The 19,313-nt window shown below is 41.9% G+C and overlaps 6 protein-coding genes across 8 annotated transcripts; 2 read left to right on the forward strand and 4 right to left on the reverse strand.

The window, feature by feature from the left end:
- Positions 1-1,801: 1,801 nt before the first annotated feature.
- Dctn5 (dynactin subunit 5) lies at positions 1,802-3,070 on the reverse strand. Its single transcript, NM_001190749.1, has 4 exons — positions 2,914-3,070; positions 2,634-2,821; positions 2,443-2,554; positions 1,802-2,363 (listed from the first exon to the last, which is right to left on the reverse strand). Exons 1-4 carry the CDS (start codon positions 2,959-2,961, stop codon positions 2,163-2,165), a joined length of 549 nt encoding a protein of 182 aa, NP_001177678.1. The 5' UTR covers positions 2,962-3,070; the 3' UTR covers positions 1,802-2,162.
- A 95-nt stretch (positions 3,071-3,165) lies between these two features.
- Positions 3,166-11,305, forward strand: LOC100119128 (rabankyrin-5). 2 transcript variants are annotated; one of them, XM_008207010.4, is made up of 14 exons: positions 3,166-3,809; positions 3,877-4,066; positions 4,164-4,267; positions 4,365-4,624; positions 4,728-4,877; positions 7,621-7,982; positions 8,070-8,371; positions 8,453-8,927; positions 8,989-9,373; positions 9,454-9,783; positions 10,109-10,306; positions 10,372-10,612; positions 10,682-10,937; positions 11,025-11,305. In XM_008207010.4, the coding sequence occupies exons 1-14, from the start codon at positions 3,806-3,808 to the stop codon at positions 11,152-11,154; spliced, it is 3,387 nt and encodes a 1,128-aa protein (XP_008205232.1). In that variant the 5' UTR covers positions 3,166-3,805; the 3' UTR covers positions 11,155-11,305. The 2 variants fall into 2 exon arrangements, with proteins under 2 accessions (XP_008205232.1, XP_016839635.1); XM_016984146.3 differs by having other exon boundaries at positions 3,290-3,809; positions 8,450-8,927.
- Positions 4,603-7,584, reverse strand: LOC100680422. The gene is made up of 3 exons (XM_003425987.5): positions 6,156-7,584; positions 5,539-5,727; positions 4,603-5,448 (listed from the first exon to the last, which is right to left on the reverse strand). Exons 1-3 carry the CDS (start codon positions 6,211-6,213, stop codon positions 5,180-5,182), a joined length of 516 nt encoding a protein of 171 aa, XP_003426035.2. The 5' UTR covers positions 6,214-7,584; the 3' UTR covers positions 4,603-5,179.
- Positions 11,306-11,417: 112 nt separating the features above from the next.
- Positions 11,418-15,312, reverse strand: LOC100119201 (putative ribosome-binding factor A, mitochondrial). Of its 2 annotated transcripts, XM_001602970.5 has the most exons (3): positions 14,827-15,312; positions 14,093-14,750; positions 13,366-13,997 (listed from the first exon to the last, which is right to left on the reverse strand). In XM_001602970.5, exons 1-3 carry the CDS (start codon positions 14,919-14,921, stop codon positions 13,689-13,691), a joined length of 1,062 nt encoding a protein of 353 aa, XP_001603020.2. In that variant the 5' UTR covers positions 14,922-15,312; the 3' UTR covers positions 13,366-13,688. The 2 variants fall into 2 exon arrangements, with proteins under 2 accessions (XP_032453911.1, XP_001603020.2); XM_032598020.1 differs by lacking the exon at positions 14,827-15,312 and having other exon boundaries at positions 11,418-13,997; positions 14,093-14,677.
- Positions 15,313-15,393: 81 nt separating this feature from the next.
- Positions 15,394-17,284, forward strand: LOC100115403 (thioredoxin-like protein 4A). Its single transcript, XM_001605405.6, has 3 exons — positions 15,394-15,860; positions 15,943-16,079; positions 16,164-17,284. Exons 1-3 carry the CDS (start codon positions 15,783-15,785, stop codon positions 16,375-16,377), a joined length of 429 nt encoding a protein of 142 aa, XP_001605455.1. The 5' UTR covers positions 15,394-15,782; the 3' UTR covers positions 16,378-17,284.
- On the reverse strand, positions 16,566-19,266 carry LOC100119239 (glycerol-3-phosphate phosphatase). The gene is made up of 6 exons (XM_001602998.6): positions 19,087-19,266; positions 18,383-18,543; positions 18,159-18,296; positions 17,869-18,076; positions 17,632-17,773; positions 16,566-17,544 (listed from the first exon to the last, which is right to left on the reverse strand). Exons 1-6 carry the CDS (start codon positions 19,172-19,174, stop codon positions 17,367-17,369), a joined length of 915 nt encoding a protein of 304 aa, XP_001603048.1. The 5' UTR covers positions 19,175-19,266; the 3' UTR covers positions 16,566-17,366.
- Between the last annotated feature and the right edge of the window lie 47 nt (positions 19,267-19,313).

Consider the following 19,313-nt stretch of genomic DNA (forward strand, 5'->3'; position numbering starts at 1 on the left):
AAATGAAAATCTCATTTTTTAACGAGCGGCGTTGGCTCTTTTCTTATGCTGAGAATTACACGATCGTCCGCCAGAAAACGAAGTAGTTTCCCCGGAAAAGAAATGATTTACATAAGTATATTGTGATGAACGACGACGAGCGGATGAAGAGAATTGAAATTGTCATCGACGGAAGTCTGAATCATCTGTATTTATTGTCTTCGTGCGCGGCGATGTGTCGAGCGAAAATCAACGGGACGATATCATTCGTCGCTGAAATAGCCGAGCAATTAGACTCTGGAATGCGAAACGCAAATACACAGCTGAAACAGCAATAATAATTCGGTCCGTGTATTGTGTATATAGCACCTTTCGACGAGCATAAAACGTAAACTATTTACATACCGGCATCAGCTGCTTTCGGCCATAAAGCGCGATTCGCTCGTCGTTAAGTATTCGTGTACAATGAGACACAGCCGTGAAGCTGATTATCCGGTGTGTAGATATAAGCGCACGAAATATTATTTTTTAGATCAACGACCTTCTCTATTCGACCGATTATTATCGCACTTTTCGGCAAGCTTCGGAAATTCATGGTTCGACGAATTTTTGCATTGTCATGTTCGAGATTTTCCGGTCTGGTCTAGTCCTCTAATTGATTGTCTCCGAGCGTATACGTACGACAGCAAGCGGACCTATATTAATTCATTATTTTTTATGCTCGGTTATATACATATTGTGAGGATTTTGCATTGTGTGAAGTTAATTTTTTGTTTCTAATATTTGTTCAGGTATAACTAATTATAGCTATTGTGTATGTGTATCGGTGGAGCGACACTCGGAAGCGCAAGAGTGTAAGGAAAATAAATGATTATTTTCAAATAGGAAACTATTGTATCAATGATGATACTTAATGATGTCGTGTATGTGGTTGTTTTTCGATTTGATAAGTGCTCGCGATTTTGTCATTAATGCGGTGCTCTGTCTTGTTGAAACGCACGATTAAATTGCAGTGCGCGACGTGCGATTCGACGCGATTCCTGTCTGTCGTTGCTTATACATAGAGTAGACGTGTAAAAAACCAAGGTTTGTCTTTTATTCGTAAGAAGGTAAGGCCATCTTTTCTTTTCTTTTCTTTTAACTTCGTAGGTATCGTTAATGACGTCTTTGATGAATTTTTAATTGATAATATTATGTTGGAGATTTTGAGAAATTCATGACTAATATCACTCATCCACTAAAAAGAATAAGCTAAGTAAAAAAATAGATTAACGTCATTGCAAGCAAGCGTAATCCAAATAAATATTAAAAAGCGAACATTATATGCCAGATTGCAATCGATACTCAACCGGCAGTTCAGTGAGATTACGAATCTCATTTTTTTTACATAAAAAACAAAATAGATGGAGATTATCCATGAATTTGCGCCGTAGTGACGAAAAGTCTTAAGTGATATCCTTCGTATCGAATATTGATCAATTAATAATATCAATATTGATTGAGTTGAAGACAAAATCTGCGCAACGTTGATAAAAAGCGCATTATTTATTCTTTGATCTTGTGTACTTTGAGTCCATGAAATTGATGATCAAATTTTATCTTATAAACATATTGAAGCTTGCCAAGCAATTACGAAGATTTACCCCAGATAACTCATCAAGGAAGAAAGAAACAAGATTTACCTTAAAAAAGTATATCTTCGGAAAGATGCAGAGATTCGAGATACCTACTGCAAAATCAATGTTCCGAAAATATAACCGTTTACTGATATAATTTTTATGCAAGAATTATGCGAAATGACGTCAATAAAAATTATGATAAGTAAATGAGAGGTTTAGTTTTATTTTTTCAGTTGTAAAAAATATCGACTTTATAGATCAAAGAAGAGTTAATTATATAAAAATCAGTGGTTTTTTACGTCAAAATGTACAAAGCCTTTGATGTTTGACTATTTGGAGGCCCTGATAAATAATTGGCAGTAAATTATTTTCGGGTGAAATCTAATTATATAAATGAATGTTGTATGTACATTAAATCATAAGTTCATTAAGCATCAACCTTAGTAAAAGTGATAATTTATAACAAGTTACTGTCATAATTATCACTGTTTTTCATGCAATCACTTATATTAATACTTAATTAATACTTAAAACACACTTAGAAAGCTGCTGTGCAGTAGCCATTCAAGGTATTTTGGCTGGTAAGAAATGCTGATAGTAATTCTTTGTGAAATCTAGCATCAAGTCTAAAGTGCATTCTGGTAGATCTTCAACGCATTTGGCTGGATTACCAGCAAATCTTGTGAAGGAAGGCACAACAGTTTCTGGAGGAATGACTGCGCCATCTTCAATGTAACAACAGCTCTTTAGTATGCTCCTCCGACCCTGTGTGATAAATTTAATTTTATAAAAAGATAGAAAAATAAAAGAATATGAATAATAAAAAATTAGACAAGCTTCTTACGATGACAGCATTTTTTCCTATATAAACGTAGGAGCCTACCACAGCTGCACTGACAATAGCACGTTCTCCTACAAAAACATGGTCCCCCATTTGCAAAGGGAAGAATGCAATTCTGTAAGGATAAAAAGTGTTAAAAAAGCTGCTTTATACACAGTATGAGTTATCTACTTGAACATTTCTAGAGTACTAACCCTCTGCTAAACCTCTTGAAAGGAGGTCGAATGACAACATTCTTCCCAATAATGCAGTAGCGGCCAGTCTTTACATTGGCAAGGTCTCCTCTGATAATCGCATCGGACTGTACTATAACTTTGCCATGCAGGACAATATTTTGTGAGCCACACAAGACAGTTTGTCTGCTAACTTTATTTCCTGATGCCTGAAAAAAAGTAATCAAGAGTTAGAGGTTACCTCGCTCCATACGACTGTTTTTCTTCCACAAAAGAAGTAAAAAATAACGTTCTCGCTTACAGTCTCGACGTATTCGTTCCTGTTGTAATAGATATCTTGCGGTTCCATTTTGGCACAGTGCAATACTAAAAATCAATTTGCTTTTGTTGCTATAGAAGCATAATCAGTCGAGGACTTTAAAATTGTTTCCAGACTGCGTTGTTACACGAGTGTATATGTTTATATCTATATATATATCGCTCGCTAGATGGCTCATCGCGGAACAGTGCGCAGGAATACCTCTGATGGTTCTGAGCTTAGGTTAGGAAGCGAATGTTTTGTAAGTAGAGAGAACACTATATGCGAGCTCGCTGAAAAATCGTAAACAGTCGGCTTTTGCGGCGGAATCCGCAAATTAGATTTGTCTCGGAAACGCTTTGAATGGCTCGTCGACTGACAGGTATAGCATGTAATCATTGCACATAGTACAGCAGCTACAGGACGAGCCGCATTCCTCTTTGGCATTTAAATGTTAGGATAGGTTATTAATTAGAGCCTCTCCACGCACACATATCACTGAGAGCTAGAGTGTACATGAACGAGTGCTCGCATATCTCCGACGACTCCGACACGGCAGCAGTCTGCGAGTGGCGCAAGCAGTGTGAGAAGCCATCGTATAGGGGCGTATAATTGCTGTCAAAAATGGAATGTCTTTAGAACGCCTGGACCCGAAGACGAAGAGTTTTTTAGAGCTAAAAGTGAATAGTGGATCCTGCGAGTTTTCATGGTTTTCGTCGTTTACGCCAGGCGGCTTAACGAGACCGGAGCCCATAACGTAACCGTTTTGAAGAGCGGCCCGTGACATGATATCACCGTATCTCTTCCCGTGCGTTTAATCAAATCAACGCCTGCTAAGTGCTGACATTCGACATTGGGATAAAGAGCTTTTTTTACCAGAGTCTGCCTTCTAATCATGGGTGAGTTTTTTGCTTTGGCAGAAGCACGAGAGCGTTGCTTGACATACAAACATGGTTGTTTTCGCAGAGGACTCATCGGATTCGCAGAAGTGGCAGCAGCATCTTGCTCTTCTCCGAGAGCAGTATGTGAACCTCTACAATAATTACACAGAGTTGCAGCAGAAGTATGCGTTGGCTACTGCTGAGAAAGAGGACCATGGGTTTGTTGGAAGGCTGCTGTCTCAGATATCAGCACTGTATGAGGAACAGCGCTACAGGTATAGGATTTGATTGATAGGAATATTAATATCGCTCATTATTACAAGGATGATTGTGATTTTCAAGGAATTGAAATGCTTTCTATCTGAATTTCAGTGATGTAACAGTGGTGTTGAGAGACAGAAGTATTCCAGTTCATAAATTTGTGATTGCAGCGCGAAGCGACACATGGAGCTCGCTGCCAGAAAAAGCAGTGTTAGGTACTATCATATATATTTCATTAAAAATCAAATAGTAATAACAAATTTTGTTTGTAAAAAATCGAATTGTGTACTGATTAATTGAATCTTTTTGCAGACTGGAAGAATTTAGATGGAAATGTAGGTTCTGTTTTATTGAAATGGATTTATACAGATATAGTGAGCCAGGATCAGTTGACGCTTGAACTGATGAAAGCAGCATCTGGTTTTGGATTAACTGAATTAGTTGATAGATGTGAAAAATATTTAATAGGAAGTGTTAAGTTGCAAGACTGTGTGCGGTTGTACACAATCGCAGAAGAGCTAGGAACAAAAAAGCTGAGAGACCACTGTAGTTCTTTGATTTCTTGTCACTGGGTACAATTTTTTCTTTTTCCTTTATTTCACTTAACAACTATCAGATCAGTTGTGTCAAATATTACATATGATGGACTAAAAATAATATCATGCTTAATCTTAGGATGACCTCAGTGGAGAGGACTTCAAAGAAATGCCGGGACCGTTGTTGTATCAGTTGTTGAAAACGAAGAGCGAATACCCGTTACATTCCGCAGTCCGTTTGCAGCGCGAAGACGTAGTATTTTTATATTTGGTCGAACATAATGCTGAGGTAAGTCTCGTTTATTATCCTACACACATGTACATACATACATCCGCTCGCTCTCAGCGCTTTTCTCATCCGCTCTGGCAGGACAGGAAATTAATTAAGTAACAAACATCGCGCCTCCAATATATCTTACATAAAAATATCTGATATTATATTTTAATATCACAATCGTTTCTCAATCTCGCACCCTCAACGCTCTCGTCAAGAGAGAGCTTGTTTCATCTCAAAGCGTGCATCAAGACACCGGTATGGATACCCTGCTATCTGAGATCTGCAAACCGATACGGTCAGTGTGAGTCAGAGTCTCATCTGCAGAGCTTCATGAGCAGAAATGCAAGGATGACTAGACTGCCGCAGAGCTTCGCGGAAGACGCCGAATTGCAGTAGTTCCTCGAGCAGAAGCAGTACTCGGACGGACCGTTGGGAGTACCTCTGTCCTCGCCCTTGAAGCAGCCTTCGCCGTAGGCCTCCTTGTCGATCCTCTCTTCGGGATGCCATCGACGCTCCTTCCAATTGTACGCCTGGACGACGTCCTTCTGGAAGGCGCAGTCTCTCTCAGCCGTCGTCACTGTGGCTACAAACAGAAGACATTGTGAATAAATTTGCATCATGATTGTTTGCGACTACACCGTTATACTCCGTCTCTGAAATTCTATATGCATACTTCCGTTCGTCAGTCGGTAATGAATGATACGCTTCATGCAGAAGGTCGAGGTTGGACAGTCCTGATAGAATCTCTCGCTGCCGTCGAACTTGGAGCAAGGCTGGTCCTTTTCGCCGACGTACTGTCGCGGCAGGACCGTACACCTGTAGCATATCATCGCTTCAGCGGCTGGCAGGAATGTCAGGACGCCTGGAAAATTAATGTACGAGAATAGCGTTACGCGCTGCATAATACGCTAACTATCGTCGCTCCAATATGTAATCTCGGTGAAATTTAATACCGCACTCGGCGTAGAAAGTTTGTAATAGCGAGATTGTATTATATATTTATGCGAAATTCAGCAGCGCCTTTTGTGTCTCCGACAAGCATAATCAGCTGTCGATAAAAACAATCGGCGATGCGTCACGCGCACGTGACTGTGCGCGATGAGCCTCAACAAAAAGCAGTCGTTCTTCTCGCGTTAAGACGCTTGCTTTCAACAATTTTTCCGAGTATATAAGCTCTGCATAACGAAGCGATAAACTACGTGTCCTTCGGCGCAATCAAACTCCCATTTCAATGAGAGCGAGCTTGAAAGCCCGTGCATTCAAAATTAATTAATTATTATAATGACTCACACGTCAGAGCGGCTAGCAGCAACATCGTCGGCCTCTGAATACCTGAGGACTTCATCATTGTCGACCTTGACACCACGGCTATGGCGAAAGGATTGTGTATTATAAACGAACTGCGAATGAAAGAAAAAGAAACTCGCAGCGCGCGCAGCAGCGAGTGGTTTTTACGCGACTGCGAGCGTTCGGCGATGAAAATGCCTTGTTATACTCGTTAGCGTATATCTCTGGCCGATAAAAGTCCAGCGGAAATCACGAAAATTATGATTCACACTCTCGTACAAGTCCTATTCTCGTTTTGCTCGTACATTATTCACTGCTGCGGAGAGCGGAAGCGCTTGCCGCGCTAAATTTCAAACGGCCTGCAAGGGCTGCTGCATCACATACGTTGTGCACTTCCGTTTCGCGTCCTCGTTTATACGGGCTAATGTATGTATATACACAGCAGACGCCAGTCGGACGGTTCTCTCCTCTGATGATATGCACTGCAGCATACACACCGAAATCGCCTTAGGTTCTTCTCGCACTTTTTTTTTCTTCTGGAACACGCGCGAGGTCTGCGTGCAAAATATGTATAAAAGAAAAAAATTCTCGCGACCCAGTTTCGCCCACGCACTATAAACAAGCTCTTCTGCTAGACGATTTTTCCCGCAGCAGCAGCCAGCAATGCGTCCGGCTGAACTGATAGCCGACGAGCGTTTCGTCGTTGTCGCTGCCGTCCATCGTCGCGTTACACATGTATTTTGAAAGAGAGGCAGCGGTAGCTGTGTGTTACACACTCGTTGCCATACACTTCTCTCTCTCTCTCTCTCTCTCTCTCTCTCTCTCTCTCTCTCTCTCTCTCTCTCTCGCGGTCTCTGTTATAGTTGGCTGGTCGTCCTCGGCGCCACGTCATAAACGGTTAGACCCTCTCTACTCTTCGCGAGTGTGCGCGCGAGAGAGACTCCTCAGCTGGTTCTCGTTATATGTAGATATAATTATATGTATATACATATAGACGCCGCAGACGTATGGGAATGCATGCGCGAAGGCGCCGAGATTCGAGACGGGCGTGTTTTGAAATTATTTTTCGCTGAGACTTGAGAAATTCGAAACTGGAGTTTGATGGGCTCTGATGAGAATTTTTTGGTACATTGTTCGCTGGGATGCTTGATGGCTTATTCACTGCGGAAAAACCAAAATTGGATGATGTTTCTATTGTTGAAGATTGGATGATTGATTTTATACATCGAGAATTGTTTGTTTTGGAGTAAAGCTGAAGAGCGCTTATTTTTAATAACAATGTCGGCACTCTTTATCGCACGAAGGAACAATAGGCTGTGAAGAAATCAGATTGGAGCGTATTTCAGGAAACGTTGCGTTAAACTCAAGTCGTTCTATAATTATGAAAAGTAATCCCTATCGCGTCTACCATCAACAGAAAGAAAAATTATCATTTCGATTAAACGATGTACCCTGTCTCATTCAACAGCTTCCCGAAGCAGTGAATGCACTGGACCAGCGTGGCGAGACGGCTCTGGAGGTAGCCCTGAAGTCCCGTCAGCCATCTCTGGCCCGGACCCTCGTCGAGCACCGAGCAGACCTGTGCGCCAAGGACGCCCGGGGTCTGACTCTCCTGCATTCGGCCATCCTCAAGGCTGACTCTTACGCCGCCGAGTTCATCGTCGAGCAGCTGGAGAACAACGGCGGCAAGGTCCTCGATCAACCCAACGAAGCCGATGGCAAGACAGCTCTGCACCTCCTGGCCGCCCATACCTCGCAGGATATGCTGGCTGTTGCCGGACGACTGCTCAAGGCCGGCTTGGAACCCAACGCTCAGAGCCACGATGGATGGTGAGCTATGTAGTTTGTCTATTTTTAATCTTCTGATAAGTATAAGTATAAGGATTCGATGGTTGATCGAGTTGGTTTTTCCTTCAGGAGTCCACTTCACTGCTGCATATCCCAGCGAAACGAGGCACTACTGGAACTGCTGCTCGACTCGGACAGCATCGACGTCGACTTGCGCACAAAGGATGGCGACACCGCCCTCTGCATGGCTCTGCTGCTCGCCGAGCCGAGCTTCGAGAGCGGCGCGGCAAAGCTTCTGGCTCGCGGAGCAGCACCCAATCCGAGGTATCCCGGAGACGAGGCCGATACCCTGATGCACAGGCTGGCCAGGGAGCTGCACGAGGACGCAGCGCTGTTTTTGCTGGAGCCCTGCGACGCCGATCAAATCAAAGGTTCATCTCTTTCGAATATTGAATTCGGACTAAGTCATTTGTAAGCACTGTGTTTCATGGAAACGTTGTTGTCAAAAGCAGCCTCGAAAACGAACAAAAAATGGCGCGCCGAAGCCGATACCCTGGAGTCGAGGAACCGCGAAGGCTGGACCGTTCTGCACGAGGCTGCCCGCTCGGGACTGCCTCGTCTCTGCCGCCGACTCCTGGAACGCTCGCCGAGTCTTCTGGCTAGTCGTACGCTCTCCGGAGACACGGCTCTTCATCTGGCGGTGGCTCACGGACGTCTCGAGGCTCTGCGATCGCTCCTCGATGCCGCGCCGGACAACGAGAAACGCGACCTGCTGACGACCAAGAACAAGGACGCCGACAGTCCTCTGAGTTTGGCGCTCGGAGCTGTGCCGAAAGACAAAGAAGTGCTGGCTGCGCTTATTCAGGCTGGTGCCGATCTCGAGCAGAGAAACGAAGCTGGGCATACCGCTCTGCACCAGGCCATACTCAAGGAGGACTCGGCTAGTGCGATTTTCTTGCTGGAGCATGGTGCTGATATAAATGCTAGGTGAGTGACGTTTAATTGGACCGTGCTTGATTCGAAGTAACTACTCATTGAATTGTCCCAGGAGCCTGAGTGGCGAAACAGCGCTTCAGCTAAGCGTACACTGTCGTCTCGGTGACGTGGTGGAAGCTCTCTGTCGTCGCGGTGCTGATACCTCGGTTGGCTGTCCTCTTTGGGATGCCTTGGAGTCGGAGCAAGAGGACGTGGCCTCGAGCCTCGTGGCTCACGGAGCCGATCCGGATTGCTGGTCACCGGGACCCGATGGCTGTCAGCAGACTCTCCTGCACAAGGCCATCGACGAGAACCGCGAGGACGTCGCGCAGTTCTTGGTGCGTAGCGGCTGCGATCTCAATTCGCCCAGAAGACCTGGACCCAACGGGGCTGGAGGTGACGAGGCGAAAGATGAATGCACACCGCTGCATCTGTGCTGTCAGTGGGGTCTTGAGCAGGTAAACAGATTTGTCTGAAATTAATGTAGCGAGATCGCTGTAATTTTATTTTACAATTTGGAAAATCTTTTTGAGAACAGGTTGTGCAGACTCTGATCGAGCATGGCGCGAACGTTAACGCTCGCGACGCCGAGGGCAAGACCCCCGTTCACATAGCTATTCAAAATCAGCACGCTCAGATAATCTCACTGCTACTCTGCCATCCCAACATCAACTTGTCGATCAGGGACAAGAAGGGCCAAAGTCCGTTCGCCACTGCACTGGCTGTCAGGAACAATAAGGCAGCCCAGGCTATCCTCGATAGGCTACCTTCCGCTGCCGAACAATTTGACAACAAGGGCAGGAACTTCCTGCACACTGCCATACAGAAAAACGACATGGAGAGCATATTGTTCTTGCTGTCGATACAGGTCAGATGCTGATTGGTTGTGGTTTTGTTGTTGAAACCGTGTGATATATTTTAGCTAAAAATGAAACGTCTTTTTTCGTATTTGAACAAAGTATTTTTAATCTGGCTGTTCTCCAAGGAAGTCATTCACTGATTTTTTTGTTCTTTGCTTACATTCATACGCTGTTCTAAAATCGTATGTGGTATTTTCAAATTCGCGATTGTTTGCTACATTAGCAAAACATGAAAAGTTCCGGAAATAAACTCTGAACGTCATACTACGATTATTACTTATTGCTGATCTTAAATTTGAGTGTCAATAAAAATCGTCTGTATGTTATTTTTAGGTGGATGTAAATTCAAGGGTGCAAGACGTAACGCAAACGCCCCCTTTGCATCTAGCTGCCATAAACGGCAACGAGATGCTGGTTCGCAGTTTGATATTGGCCGGTGCGCGAGTCAACGACACGGACGCTCACAGGAATACAGCTTTGCACGCAGCCGCAAAGGCCGGTCACGCTACCGTCGTTTCTGCTCTTCTTCAGGTTAGTTCTTTGCATATGATAAAATTTTTATTTGACCATTTATTAACGTTTATATCTAATAATAGAATTCGATAAACTTTGACGCTGTGAACGCGGACGGTGATAATGCCCTGCACGTTGCCGTAAGGGAAGGTCATGTAACGGTGGTGCGAACTTTGCTGACTGAGTGTACGCTGGACGCTGAGGCCGTCAATCTCAAGGGCCGAAATCCGCTACACGAACTCGCAAGATACGGACGCGATAATGCGGCCACAATCTGCGAGCTCTTCTTCGAATGTATGGCTCAGTATCCCCTGAACAATGCAGGTAAATTTTTGTTCAACAGAAGAAATAGCGTCATTGCAAATTTAAATTTAATTAAAAACGTGCTTGCAGATCTCGACGGAAATACTCCGCTTCTGATCGCTTACATGAAGGGGAATGGCAATCTGTGTCGAACTCTCGTCAAATCTGGTGCGTGCCTTGGATCTATGAACAAAGACGGTATAACGATATTTAATTATCAGGTGGCGACAAAGCAGTTGCTCTACAGATTACTAGAGTCGCTTACGCAAGAGGCCCCGTGGGCCGACAAAGACCTTTGCTTGGAGTGTGGCACAAAGTTTTCGCTGACAATGAGAAAACACCATTGGTAAGAGTTATAGTTTAGTGGAAAAAATAAATATCTAATATACAGATAGTACAAATGGATTTTATATCAATAATTCTGATTCTCTAGCCGTCACTGTGGAAGAATTCTGTGCAGTAAGTGCTCAGGTCAGGACGTGCCCATTCTGAAATTTGGACTGAACAAACCAGTGAGAGTATGCGCCGTCTGTTTTGACGTGCTTCAAATCGGTGCTGAGTGAAGCTAGATATTCAATGCAACACATGTCATTCCAAAGTTTATCTTCTCTGTTAATTATTGAATCATTTATTTACTAATAATTATGTATGCCACATAATAATGTATGTCCATTAAAATTCTCTACGGTTATTAAAAACACTGTTTGATATTAATTTTCTTCTTTTCTTGTAGATACGCATGAATATTGACCAAAAAACACAAATACTATTTGAATATTTTCTACGGGCTTTCAATTTGGGAAATAAAGTATTTAATACCAATATCTTCTGTGAATAAATTTTATTTAATTTATTTTTATTATTCCAGAAGTAAAAAATCTCATTTTACAAATTTATACTTTACATTTACAAATGTAGCCAAAAGTTACAAATATAAGTTTCAATTTAATTCAATAATCGTTACAAAAACAACTAGTTTTACAAAATTATTGAAGAAGCAGTCAAATTACATATACTATTTTTTAACTATTTTGCGTCGCATTTACAAAACATTGATAAAAAGTTCTGATTTTAATATTAAGTATTAAAAAAAAAAAAAAAAACGCTGAAGTCAGTGACCATCAAATCAGGACACTTTCTAGAATTTAACGGTACTTGAGAGCCCTTCAAAGGCTTTTTTAAACCAAATCGAACGAGATGGTGAGGATTGTTCTTCGGCTAATGGCTTGCTCATCCGGATCTCTCTCAATTCCTTGACGTATTCCAGATAGCTTTGCTTCAAATCAAAGTCCAAGCTGTGAATGAATTCGACATTGAAGTCGCTCAACGCCTTCTTCTCCTCACCGCTCTCCAGATCTACGAGCTTGGCCGCGTGCTGTAGAAGAGTCTCGACGATGTCGCGGTCTCCGAGCAACACTGCTAATTCCAAGATGCTGGTCTCCATCTCATTGAAAAAATTCAAGATTATTTTCTGATTTATGTCAGCACCGAGGCGGAGCAGCAAGTTTATGGTAGATTTCTTGTCCTCTGCAGCATCAGCAGTACCGGTTGAGAGAACGGCGTAGCATAGTGGTGTGTGGCCAAACGTATCTTTGGCGTTGATATCCCCGTCCGCAAGCAGGATCGTATCGTTGCGAATTTCGACGGTTCTGTGAAAGATGCAAGCCTCGTGCAACGCACTCGTGTAATTGCCGCTCGGTTGAATAAGTCTCAAGAATGCAGGCTCGATTCCACCACGAGTGTTCGGCAAGTACACGGTGTTGGCGGCATTGGCAAGGTATTCCTCGGCCACGTTCCTACCGTGCAAGTTTTTCCTGTTGACGTCGGCTCCGTTATCCAAGAATAGTTGTATCAGAGCCCTGTTGCGGTTGCTCTGCAGAGTGGCCCATCCAAACGGCGTTTGGTCTAAGTAAAATGAAGCGCTGACGTCAGCGCCATGTTGGATTAGAAGCTTCGCAATTCTCACTCGACGCTGTAAATCTATTTCTTTTGTAGGAACTGCACCTCTCCATGAAAAAAAACGCCGGAAAGAAAGATTTTTACCAGAGCTCTTTTCTTCTTCTTCTTCTTCTTCTTCTTCTTCTTCTTCGAGTAATAAGTGCAGCGCCGTATTGTGGTAAAAACAAGCTCTTACATTGACGCCGGCCTTGATCAGCCAGCGGACTAGCGTCTCGTTTTTAGCTTGTAAGGCATACGGAAAAAGTTTGTTGACTCCCAAGGCTATTAGTGCGAAAACTTCTCTTACAAGTTTTTTGATCAGATAACACGTTATGATAGTTAAAAGACTAGCGTAAGGAACATTTACCGCAACGTGTATTACGAAACGCTGCACTGTGTCGGAGCTTCTCATTTTCAAAATATGCGATACTCTATTACAAAAGTCGCTGTATGCGCTTATTTAAACCATACGGAGTTCACCACACTGCGGTCTGCTCTCGTCCCCACGCGGAATCGACTATAATGCCGGACCGATTTCTATTTCGATCGTTGTAATTTTCTCGCACTACGCACGCCGTGCCTATACCGATTGAAAAACTGAATTGAATTTATAATCTCGCACTTTTCACTGGCTCCGTCTAACTGAAGAGTCGTCCTAACTCTGCCAGATCTCTAAGTAGACTGCAATTTTGCGTCCATTTTAGCTCTGCGCCCTTACTCCTGTCAGTTTTCCAAATAGACCGAATCTTTGCTGCAGGATGCGGCACGTGTTCGACACAGGGCTCCGACGCCTTAGCAGCCTACTTCCGCTGTCATTCTTGTCCCCACCCTCACCCCAAAAGTTCGCGCATATAGGGCCCAATCACAATATTCTCTCACTCTGGCCTTCCACAGGGATGAGCGTCGCTTCACCCCCATCGTGTCCTGCAGACGACGCATTCTCTCCCCCTCTCTTTCGCTGACACACTCACATTTTAACAATATATTAATACAAAAACAATGTATCAGAAAATCTGTACCCTCCGATTGCGAAATTAATAAAAAATAATCGGTGTTTAGTAAAAAAAAGATAATAATAGCTTATATTATGTACACTATTTTATTTAAAATAAATTGCTAAACATAAAATTACATCTCACCAGATTTCAAATGCCAAGCATCAGGGATTGTCTCTATAATCGTCTTCATTAATATCATAATCGTCTATGTCACAGGGCTCGCGCATTTGTTCTACCCATTCCTCTTCTTCCTCTAACTTGGCCTCCAGCAAGGATATCGATTGCAAGCGACGCTTTTCTTCCACCATACGCTTTTTCAGAAAATCGTTAAACAGAATCTGCTGTTCTTTGTTATCCAAGAAAGTAGCTACATCAGCTGGGCTTACTTGACTATTGCCCTGTGGCTCTTGAGGTATATCAACAATGACTCTTTGTTCAGCTAATTTCGTTTTGTTCAATGATGCCTTGATCTGTTTGGAAAACAATAATTATATTGACATTGACACATATATTTATTGGATTTGATGATTAATCAAAACTGATTATATTGATAATTGCAACCTACTCTTTTCATTATAGCGGAATGATTAAATCCCATGACATCTTGTTTCATTTCTGGTATTTTTATTTCATAAATTTCTTCTTCTTCTTCTACTGTTTCTTCTTCTTGATTATTACTATTACTGTCTAGTGCAGAAAGCTTAGCTTTTATTTCAGGAGAAAGTGACATTTGCAGAACTGGCGGTCTTATTTGACTTTTAATATAAGCAGATGGCACAAAATCTTCTCCAAAATCAACCGTTGCCAATCGTGATTCCACTTCTTTTACAGCACTATGCAGTCTATTTTTAACAAAATTTATGGGAGGTACAATTCCAATCACTCTCAATTGAGATAGTTCATGTTGCAACTGTCCAGCAGCTCTTTTTAGTATTCTCTCGGTAGATTCATTTGCATCAATTTCATTTTGTGCAAACCAAAACACATTGACTAGTTTGAAGTCTGGTGTCACGCTCACGTGAGAAACTTCTATTCCTCTCCCTATTAGTTGAGCAGCTACCTCACCAGAGGCCATCAAATCAGTTATGTACTTCATGAAGACTTTGTTTAAAACTGTGACCCTGCGATTCTTATGGGTAGTTTTTGATGTTTTCGATGTTGGACCAAAGTTGGGTTGTATTTGAGGCATATGAGGTGCATTTGCTGGCACTTTATAACGGCTCCTAAAATTGCATTGCAAATGTTATGTATGAGTAATATTATCATATAACAAAAATATTGCAGCAGCAGAAAGCTTACTTCTTAGTCCGGTCCGAGCTCATTACTTTATTTACAATTCTGCCCAGCTGCATGCTCGACAGCCTGGCACATGTGCAGATGCCTCTGGACTGCATTCTATACTCGTCACTTTTGAAAGTGAAATTTAAATACCAAAGTCAACAAAAATACTTATGGCTCATGCGAGCCTTTTAAATGGCGCTATTCGCATCTGCTCTAGTGAAGAACCCCATGGATAAAACGGAGTCGTGCTAACGTAACAGAAAAACAAGTCTTTGTATGTACATACATTCGCGCTTATTCAAACCTTCAATATAAACAGAAAACTGTAAATTCTTTACAGTTAATTTAAACAAAGTCAACTCTGATAATTATTTCTACGCCTTCGTAACAAAAAATAAAAAAACACTATCACAAATTATAACCTATATAGGTATTATGACTATATACAATAAGGGGTTATAATACATATATATATGTATCTTCAACGAAATTATATTTGCGCCATATATATATATATATATATATATATATATATGACACTATTTTATCAGGAACAAATCGCGCGAAATTTGAAACAGCTTAAGCCAAAATCGTAAGATCATCGCTAGTAAAACGACTTCAAGATCATGAATTTCATTCACTTTTATTACTTTGATTGCTCTATATGCAAAAGATAATACAAAAAATAACTGTTCCAGTGTTTTTTATTTTCAAAGAATAAATTTTATAAAATATTAAAAATTAAAAAATTTTAAATCCTACTTTACTTCGAGTTTAGGAACTTACCGCCAGAGGTCCCGTCAGGCGTCAATTTCCCGTTTATTCTAGACCTTCTGACCTTTCGGTATTTTCGTTTTCACGGGGGTTTGTTGTGTTCGATACGACGTCTGACATTTCTCTCGCAGATTTCGTGAAAATCTTGAGTTCTTCGTTGTTTTTGTATATTTAAGTGAGTGCAATAATAACTAGCCAACATGTCTTACATGCTCTCGCATTTACATAATGGATGGCAGGTGGATCAAGCCATCCTGTCCGAAGAAGATCGTGTTGTGGTAAGTTAACTTCAAAGTTTAAAATATTATTATAACCAATAATTACTCGCAAAATTCAAGTTTTTATTCCTTTGATTTGCAGGTAATCAGATTTGGTCACGATTGGGACCCTATGTGCATGAAGATGGACGAAGTCCTGTACAACATAGCAGAGAAAGTCAAGAATTTTGCCGTTATATACTTAGTGGATATAACAGAGGTTCCAGACTTCAACAAAATGTAATTTTCTAATTATTATTTTTCTTATACTCTTGTCATTTTAATATAAATGCAGACATAATATTGAATATTTCATTATTACAGGTATGAGTTATACGACCCCTGCACGGTTATGTTTTTCTTCAGGAACAAGCACATCATGATTGATCTGGGTACTGGTAACAACAACAAAATCAACTGGACCTTGGAGGACAAACAAGAAATGATAGACATCATCGAAACGGTGTACAGAGGAGCCAGGAAAGGTAGAGGTTTAGTAGTATCGCCAAAAGATTATTCAACAAAATACCGATATTAATTTATATACATATATATATATATTTTTTTTATCTTCAATGCATACATGAGTTATACTTGTTTTATATTAAAACACAAAAGAAATAATGTCACTAATTCATGAAATGATTAATGATATGTGTGCTTTGAAAAGAATAGAAAATTTGTCAGGTGTTCTTGATGAAATCATGTGTAAAATCATTTGACTCATTTCAGTATGTAAATATAAGTATCTTTGAATAATGATTGAAAATCAGATTGATAATTACAAATACAAGTTGTATAAGAGAATAATACATAATATTAGTTATGTAAAAATACAAGACTATGAGTAAAAGACTTGAATTACATACAAAAAATATAGCCTTTTGCAATTTTTTCCTGTAACTAAAGGTATGGCCATATGCTAGCCAAACTCCATTCATGAGTTGTAGATCATGTACCAACGCGTACTACCGCGATCTTTCTGCACTTGGACAATTTTCGCTTAAAATAAAACAGTCATACAATCACGGCTCGATGTCATTACCGTGTAATGACAACTTGATACTCCATTACATAGTTTACTCAAATATGCATTACTGTTTATAAGTGAGTGAGAAAAGGAGGAAAAAAATACAATCATAGAGCGATCTACCTAATTCATATACACATCCGTGCTCCCCACCACGAGCAGTGATGTATAAGTAGAAGCGCGAACGAGGCAATGGAAATTATTTTGGAATCGCGCATCAAGGCCAGCAGCTGCTGCGCTTCTGTGTGACTTTGGCCTGCAATTTCTCGCTGAACGTCGGGCAGCTCAAATAAGAGCAATCCAGTTGGATAATTCTTGAGGTCTTTCATTTGTCCCCTGTTCTTTCTCCTAAATACGTACGTAGTTGATAGACAACGTAAATAGGCATTTGTTATAATACTGCGTTGATATGAAATAAAAAAAAAAAATCGTCGGGCCAAGCAAAGTAACAATCTCTTGTTCAGAAATGCCGATAGTATTATACACCGATGTGAGGATCAAGAGGTTTGCAGGCAGTCGAGAACGTCGGACAGCTGATCGGCGTAGAAATCGGGTAGAATCGAGTTAGGGGAGTCTCGTCGCTGCTTCTCGAGCTCTTCTTTCGTGGTGATGCCAGACATGACCAAAAGAGTCGTGAACCCACAACGTTTGCCCAAGAGAATGTCCGTACTGAGACTGATGCGTTATTGGAAAAAAGTTTGGGAAAACGATCAATTTCCATTGAAAATTTCAGATCAGATCAAGCGTAATCAAGCAACTCACTTGTCCCCGATCATAAGAGTCCGAGCAGGATTAACTCCGTACTTTTTCCTGATGAGCTCGCTGACGAACGGCTCGGGTTTTCCCAGAACAACGGCTTTCCTTCCCGCGGCAGCTTCGATCGCCAGTAGATAACATCCGGCACCTGATTATAACAATCAAAATACATAATGCATCGCAATCTATAATCGAAACGTTTTTTTTCTTCTACTTATTGCCGTGAATCATCAGCGCACTGACCTGGAAAGAGATTTTCGTTGGGCGACGGCCTCTCGAAGTCCGGATTTGTGCCGATAAAGTGATTCCCCCGATCGTGAGCGTAAGTCGCGGCTTTGACGAGCTTCGGGTAGCTGAAGTGCTTGTCGAAGCCGACGACCACAGCACCGACTTCCGGGTCTTTCTTGAAATTCATCAACATGTCCAGCTCATCGCCTTCGATTGGGTCCGGCTATAAAAACCTCAAGAACATATAGTTTGAATTCGCACAATACGATAATACAGATGATTAGCTATTAGATGAAATTGCTCACCCCGAGGCCGCAGTGCTTGATAGCCTGAGCATCGAGCTCTTTGGTGATGCCCTCGCTGCCGATAACGTAGGCTTTTTTCTTAAAGTTCTGCTCCTTGAGATAGACCGCCGCCAAGTACGAAGTGCACAAAATTTCCTCCTGGTTTCCAATGTCACGAATTTTCATCAATGCAATGTTTTTACAATTATTATCCCTGCTCAAATCAACCCCGTATATTCTCTTACCACGGCGGCCTCGTAAGTGTGACTTTTGCACTTGTCGACGAGTTCCGCCCTCGTCTTGCAATTGTTGTTGGTGATGTAAAAGAATTTCTTGCCCGACTCTTTGAACCTGGCGACTGTCTCGGGCGAGCCCTTGATCACCTCCTTCTCCCTCCACAGCACACCTGTCCACACCGGAATGCTTTGAATCGTTATTTTTGTTTTATTTATTTTATACTCTATGGCTTATACAGCGTATCGCGATAACAATAAAGTACACGACCTTATCTCGCTGTACACAGAATGGGTAGTTACGATCGATTCGTCAAATGTTGATAACGACACTTCTCCGAACCGCTCCAAGCGCGCGAGCTTTATCGCGAACTTTATCTGCCTCTAAGCGCTGATTTATTTATTGATCTATATAATACGCCTGCCATGTATAGTTCTCTCTGTATGCGTGAGCTACCGAAAACAAACGTTTGCGCTATGTACACGGCTTTAGATAAAAAATATCTGTTTGTCGGTGAATAGGGAGCGCCAGGAGCTTTTAAAGCTTGCATTATGTGCGGGTGAAACAGAAATAGCGTGATTTTAAATTTAGATGCGTCGGCGTCGAGTGCATCAAGCATGCATTCCGAGACTGAGCTCGGCATATTAGATTAAAACTCGGCGAACTGGCTCGTGACTTGATCGATTCGATTATACTCTCCTAAAAATTAACGCACCATCGCAATCGGACAGCACGAAATCGAACGACTCGAGGAAGGCCTTGAATTCGGCTTTGGCCAAAGATTTCAAGTACTTAGCAGCCATGTTCCGCACTATCCGCACATACTATCCACTGCCTGCCGGCGAATGCTCGCGACTAACTGACGAGTGTGCGAGTCGGACTCGTCGTCGCCGCGCGCCTGACGTCCGCAAGTCTATTTTGCACCTATACGTATATACGCAA

The sequence above is a fragment of the Nasonia vitripennis genome, chromosome 3, assembly GCF_009193385.2.
Source record: "Nasonia vitripennis strain AsymCx chromosome 3, Nvit_psr_1.1, whole genome shotgun sequence".
NCBI lineage: Eukaryota > Metazoa > Arthropoda > Insecta > Hymenoptera > Pteromalidae > Nasonia > Nasonia vitripennis.